At 36.6% G+C, this 7,619-nt stretch overlaps 1 protein-coding gene across 1 annotated transcript in view; it reads right to left on the bottom strand.

Annotated features, from left to right (window-relative positions):
* LOC108753552 (peripheral plasma membrane protein CASK) overlaps positions 1–6,947 on the bottom strand; it is a 110,851-nt gene extending 103,904 nt beyond the window's left edge. Inside the window, exon 1 of the mRNA XM_018495216.1 lies at positions 6,263–6,947. Within this exon, the coding sequence (XP_018350718.1) occupies positions 6,263–6,919 (657 nt within the window). The 5' untranslated portion in view covers positions 6,920–6,947. The remainder of the gene's footprint in view (positions 1–6,262) is intronic.
* Between the last annotated feature and the right edge of the window lie 672 nt (positions 6,948–7,619).

Raw genomic sequence — 7,619 nt, 5'->3', positions numbered from 1 at the left:
ATTTCTTATTTTAATCTCTAAATTATAATATAATTTTAACGAATAAAACAATATCAATTTCTCTTAAATGCATTGCTATTAGATAAAAGCTCTGCTTTATATATCAGAAAATAATATTTTCGTGACATTTACTTATGTGTGAACAAAGAAGCACCTTGTCGTCCCATAGGTATGCGCGAGAATACTGCAACGTAGGAGAGAACGTAAGATAAATATACTGCATATACTGTAGACACTTTATACGCAAATTTGAATGAAATACAATTTTATACTGAATAACTTGAAAAATATATGTTAAATAATCATTTATAGACTTTTAAAGTCCGCAAAAGGTCATATTACATTTTAATTTGTATCTCCCATTTTTCATTATCACATCTTACACAAATCTGAAATCACATACAGAGAAATGTATCACGGATAAAAATTGTTTGTCGATAATCATAAGAAATACAAATTTGTGACATACATCAAGTAAAATTTCCAGACAAACTGTTCTCCGATACACCATACGTCTCGAATCTTCGAAGCGAACATTCGGAATTTCAACGCGTGAAAAGTTTCTATCTGGCGCAGAATTGAATATACGAACCTATATTCGCGCAATCGTATGAACGCGGAAAGAAGAGAAAAGTTCCGGAAACAGGGAGCATTATCAAGGCATCGCCGAGTAATGTCTGAAAGTTGATATTTCCAGCCGTACCCGCGAAACCGAAAATTCGCAGGTGAATCCGCGAGATTTCCGTTTCACGCTTTGCCGAGAGCGTCATCTTGCATCTGCAAATCCGGTGAACTTTTAGAAGTGAAGCTATACGATATTTATTTAAATTGATTCCAGATATACTAGGAACGTAATGCAAGAGTATTTCAGTGCGCAATAATATTTTAAAATTTCTTATAATACAAAGCGTATCCGAGAGTAGCAACAAACATTTACGTAATTGAAAGTCAATTATCTAATCAGACGTATGTACATCAGAAAAGAAGATAGCCAACGGATCACAAGAATAAATTAGATATATCCACCGAATAAATAAGGATATTTCATAAAAATTTTCCGTTTATTAATGAATCTTCTCTAAGTCTTTAAGTATAAAATATTTTTAAATGAAAATATATAATATGTATAATATATATATATACATTATATTATATTTTAAATTAATTATGTGTGTTGTCTCATAATGTTTCATATAAATAAAATATATGTTTCTTTTTTCTTTTTTTGGAAGAATTACACATGCTAAAATGTGGAACAGTCAGTCATAAAGAAAACATACAAGTAAGATAAATGAAATAAATTGTTGCGAGGTGTAGCATGCTCGTAAATCAAACAACAGTCCTCTGATGGATCGCTTTGGCGACTTTTATATTCTTTTTTATTTCTCATGTCTCTCTTTCTTTCCCATCACCGAAATCTGGTCTGCACAGTTTGCCATAATCCAATCCTTTCCGCAGTGATGATGCGTTATGAAATACGACTCGTCCTTTGAAAATTATAAAATATTCCATATATTTCAAAATCTCTACTCACTCAATTTATCATTTTGAGATAATATTATAATTATGGCAAATGAAAAAGATGTCCTTGTATCATAACATGAAGTATGTGCAGTGTTGTAATTGAAAATATGAGAAACATAAAATGCAGTAAACCATTTGCAGTATGAACCGAGCTTTATCCTAAATGCGCAACTAAATCGGATTTAAAAACGCTGTTAAAACATAACAACATTTGAGTAGACATAGAGAAAGACAGAGAGAGAGAGAGAGAGAGAGAGAGAGAGAGAGAGAGAGAGAGAAAGAAATGTCAGCACTAGAGATTAAAAACTGTTTTATGCAACGCGTTCTATCTAACTATATATTATTTACCATAACGGTGTACGTTAATCTAGACATAAAATGATAGGTGCCAAGTACTGTGACAATCGCACGTCGCGTCGTATCAGCGAAATCGAAACATGAAATGTTATTATGTTTTATTACAGAGATATAAGTTTGAAGTGATCGCGGCTTTAGATCGGTGCCCCATATTATCTGTGAAAATGTGAGGATTGCTCTGCCACAATAATTCAACGCATGTTTCGACGTAATTTCCTCACTATCATGCTGAATATCATGAAAAAGGGGATAAACGAAAGACCCAGAACGATAATAACCGTCATGGCGGATGGGAAGAAGTAAAACCGACCTCTGAGATCGCCATTTTTGGTACGAGAGGCACGTAAACCACGCGACATTGTAAAAGTCTCAGACAAGGCGACGACAGTTGGCAGTGTCTCCGTTGGACCAGCTTGAGTACACGCGAAAAGTGGCATAAAGAAAAACGATGAGAGACGTGGTGCAGAGCATGCTTGATGGGCGGACGAAGGCTTGATAAATTGGGTTTCTCGCGATTACGGTTAGACAACGTAGCATCGCTCGTACAATCCGCGAGACTAAAGAATCCCCCGGTTCTTACTTATCTCCATGTTGGAGCTTGAGAAATTTTCACACCATTCCATGTGTTGGGAATTCTTGACGCGTTTCATTTAGTTAAAGCATGGTGATGGAGAATTTGTCTAACGTTATGTCGCAATTTGCGTACATAAAGATAAAGTGTAACGTAGATAAAGGGTATTTTTGAAAGGAATATTTAGCATTAAAAATCCAGAATTATACGTTTTAAATAACACAATATGCACAAAATTGTGCAAATTGAAAAATCTGTAGCAGTAACAATATTTTAATGTAAAATGTAAACATTGCTTTTGTAGAAGATAATACAAGAAAACCGAAATAAGGTTACCGCTTAATTGTTTCAAGCGCGCGAGTAATGAAGAATTATTTTTTAATTAAATACAGTGACGCCACGCAATTGCGGGAACCACTGATAGAAATTACAAAATCAACGGAAGTGTTATTCTGCAAAATAATTAATATTTTACGCAATGATGGATGTATAATATAATAATGAGATAATATAGTTACTCATTTTTTATAAGAGGTTATTAAAAATACAGATATAAAATAATAAAGAAATTCACATTTTCACTCATAATTAAAATCCTCGACAATTCTCTTTCGAGATAATATTGTCAAAGCATAAATCGTTTTTCACAAAAAAAAAAACCTATCAATTTTTAATCATCCGTAATTTAAGAATTATTAGCATTTTGACCACCTTATTGTAAAAAAATATTATACATTCTATAAACTGATTAAGAAGAGAACATTTACAAAGAATGGGGACCTATTTTAGAACAATGCTGCACATCTACATACAATATACGTATTATACGATGCTCGTGATTCATATTAAAAATATATCAAAAGAGAACAAGGGCAAATAAGAACCATGCGCAGATGTTGAAATGCTAATATTAAGTAAAAATCTCACAAAAGCATTGAAAAAGCTTAACGCGTATGTTTCAACTCACTTTTAAGCCATTCTCAATGCACTTCAGACATACCGACAAGTACGTACAAATATATAGGTCATCATAAACTTATGTAAGTCCAGCAACGATATTTGAAGGAGCCTCAAGCTAAATAAAATTTTGCAGAAAACGTCACAAGCAATTGTATGACTGAGTAGAAAATCCAGTGCTCAATCCGTTAATGGACACGAGTTATACATCAAAGTAAGAGACAGTTGAAGATTAAAAGTAAACGTAGCACACAACGGAGAGAATTAAAAAAATAATCAATTGATGTCAAGTCAATGATTAAAAAATAGTAATAAATATATAACATGTTGGAAGAATAAGCGCACAAATCGAAGTGTCAAGATATGAATATTAAAAATTATATTAAAAACTGTACATTTATATTACAATAAGATTGAAGATATTTACAATAACTATGTCAATGTATGACTTTATCGAAATACCCAAATAAAACACGAACCGATACGATGCCCAATGAAGTAAGCTTATATGACGTGTTCTGGACCGTTTCTAACGCTGTAACGGTATGGAACGTAGTTCGGAATCTATATTCTATGACTGGTCTAACTAACCATGTTGCGGTCGTATTCACAGCTGCGATCTGCAGATGCGACTACCACAGTTACATAGTAATCTCATTTACAAATTCGTCAAAGGAATAGCTCAGAGATATGGAGTTACATCTGTTATTATCTATATTGCATGCATAACACACAATGCCATCGATCCTATATTATCATCCGTATTACTATCCAATAGATAATGACTTTTGACCCATTCACTAAGATATAACATTCCAAATTCTAATGAAAAGCTCCAACTACAATATAGGAATCTAAATATTATATAAATTTTTTCCTAGTATATAACTAGATTTTTACCTTGTAAAAAATATAACGAATTCATCATATTTATATGGTATTCGCAAAAAATGCAAGAAATTTGCGAGCTTCAGTATTAGTCGCTTTTACAAAAAAATAAACGGAAATAAAATCAAATAAACGGAAATAAAATTAAGCATAAGATAAAAAACGTTAAACACATTTTGAGCTCTCTCTCTCTCTATTTATTTTCCAATGCAATATTCCTCTCTCATTGTTAAGAACAATGAAATCAGTATTTTACCTTTTCTCTCATTTGAGGCTCTTTAAATTAGCCCATAAATTTCAAAAGGTATCCCGAAGAACTCAATGCCCGACAGGAATTACGAGAATCTTTTATTTCGCGTAATTTCCAAAAATATTCAAGCATATACATCGTACATGTCATATATTGGCGACATTAATTTTCCCCGAGTATATCGAGTGCATTGGTTTGCTAAAACAAATGCAGTTGTGTGCGTTTTTCATTATTTTTACGTGTACGTGCGACACATTCCGAGCACAAGCTCAATCTAGATGCGGCTGTGGATCGAATTCTACGACATGAACCGAACGAGCGCGACGCATTTTTCTTACGAAATAAACGCGCCACAGAATAAACTTGTAGTATGCAAGTACGCTCTTACGTAAAATTTCAGCGAGAAAGCTAGCGTGATAATGCGGGAGAATTTCCAGTTGTCATGTATAATGGAATTAGGTTCACACGTGATAGCCATCCCAGTATATTACGATATCAGTATAAAATGTAGGACATGAGTTCTTGCATTCTCATTATCATTTATAAGCATAGAAAGAAAAATTCTACGGTTGGCTGAATTAACCGTGAAAATTACGCAAAATTTGAGAATAAGCGTTTGAATTTCGTTTAAGCGTGCGCTTAATTCGAAGAAAATCTTTCGCTCAGAAATGTTACTACAAAAATGAACTATTTGATTACGAAAAGTTATACAGCTTAGTTATTCAAGGAATTAGAACATCCGCTTTTCATATTAAGCATACCTAAATCCTTGCATTAAGCTTCAGCACGGAAGGACTAATGTTTACTAAAACACTCTGTGGACTTAGGTTGACAATGAACAGTAAGTAGATTTGCCTGAAACTCTGTGACAAGATAATTTTAAGATCTAATATCGTGATTTAAGGTTTAATATCCAATATCGCGATTAAATGCAATTCCCATAGCAAAATAATAAGAAAAATTATACAACTGTTCAATTTATATTTTTTAAATATTATCTTGGATCGTTTATTTATTTGTAAAATTAAGCAGTAATTTGAACTAATTATTTTATAATAATTCTTACTCGAAATACAATTTGAGAAACAATCTCGAAATTAATTATTGATTGCTACCTGTATATTATAGAATAATTTAAATCTAATCAAATCTAATTGTATATTAATGACGTTGTGAGAAAAAGTCAATTTGGCTAAAATTTGTATCATTTAATATCAATTAGAACGAAAATACTACTATTCAATTGGAAAATAAATGTACAATATTTTCTTAACTTTATTTCCGCGTTTTACAACGATTATTACAACGATTAAAATTATTTTTTCATGTACAATAAATCACGTACATAAACAATTAGGGCAAAAAATTTAGTAAATGTTCTATATAGATTTATATGTCAATATATTTTATATAAGAATTATATAAGAATTATATATAGTAATTATCACAGGCAATAGTTAGAAAATGATGGAAAGCAACTACTTGGATATAGCTTGCACTTATTTTTCCAACATTGTTATTCAACCTATCATTTTTATTCATTATGAGGCCGCACGTGGAGATCCTGCGGATAACATCTACGTCTATCGGTCCATTTAAATATGCAGAATAAATCGCACAATCCTCTAGCATAGCGAGAAGAAACGAACAATAGTATCACTCTCATCTCACTCGGACAATAGTCGACATGTTGCGGATATGCGAGTGTGCTTTACCTGTGAATGCGAATGGTACTCGGTGCCGGCGCCGTTTGGGAATCTGAATCGGAAGGGACTATGTACGGGACAGTTGATGCGAAACGGGCTTTCCGCGGGCAGTCTGGGCGGTGGATGGGTATGCGGGCCAAAAATCACGCAGTCCATCGGCATGGGTCGCCCGGGGGCGTGATCGAGGGATCTGCAAGAATAGTTCATAGGCGGTCGTACGGCTGGATGTTCAATCGGCGGTCTCCCCGGATGTTGCGCTTCGTGCTGTCGATGCTCCAGCAGCCGTGATATGTGCTCAGTCGATCGACAGCCGTGCTCGTGAGGCCTCCCAAAGTGATGATCGTGAATGTAACTGGAGTGATCTTTTAGCCGGCAGGGATGCTCTATGGCGCGCATCATACGGCCACGATCCATACCGCTCCCTATACTGCCCGGTGACATCGAAGACGGAGGAGCGGTCATGGAATGATCCACGACCGAACGCGGTTGCTCCGTACGGATTTGTTCCATTGATCTGCTCATTCCCTCCATCGGTCGTATAGAATGATGATGTTCCATGCGTATCTGATCAGATGGTGGTTGACGTATGATGGAATCGATCGATCTCATCGATTCCATCGATCTCATCGTCTCTGTCGAGCGCATACCGTGGTCAAACGGACGCATCGGTGAAGGATCGGTCGATCTACACGGCCTTTCCCAGCATCGCGGCACCGTCGTCACCACACTGCCTCCGCCAAGCGCTCCACCACCACCACCACCGCCGCCGCCGCCGCCGCCGCCGCCTCCACCGCCACCGTGACCTTGAGCTATCCAACCACCCGCATACGGATGATCCATCGCCGTGTACGAGCCGCCGTTAGCGCGCTCGTATTCACGGATCTCGTAGCCGCATGGCCCTGTCCGGTGCCATGATCTGCCCTTATATCCACTGCCGCGTCGTCACACACTGTCACTCGCGAAGCTTGATGCACGCTGTCGCTGGCGCGTCACGGCGCGTCACGTCGCGCGCGTCGAAGAGCGCGCTCCAGATCAAATGAGAATGAGAACGAGAACATAGAATAAATGGACCACGAGTTGCGACGTATAACGCGAAGAAGAGATATACAAACAGAATCACGCGTAAGAGCGCACGCGGGGGTGACTGTCGGAGACGGGAGAAAGGCGAGCAAAGAACGAGGCTGAGAGAGACAGAGCGCGGTTAGAAGAGACGGAAATAAACAGAAAAATCGAGAGATGTGAAACAAAAATAAAATATTGGCTATCCAAGAGTTTCTTCGCGTACTAGAAATAAGTTCGAACGATGAAGAAAGCCGTGCGCGAGTGCGGCAGCGACGGAAAACCGACGCATCGCGATGCCGCGCTC

This window comes from Trachymyrmex septentrionalis, unplaced genomic scaffold (assembly GCF_001594115.1).
Source record: "Trachymyrmex septentrionalis isolate Tsep2-gDNA-1 unplaced genomic scaffold, Tsep1.0 scaffold7, whole genome shotgun sequence".
Taxonomy (NCBI): domain Eukaryota; kingdom Metazoa; phylum Arthropoda; class Insecta; order Hymenoptera; family Formicidae; genus Trachymyrmex; species Trachymyrmex septentrionalis.
The sequence above is the reverse complement of the archived record's forward strand: the minus strand, read 5'-3'. Positions and strand labels throughout refer to the sequence as shown.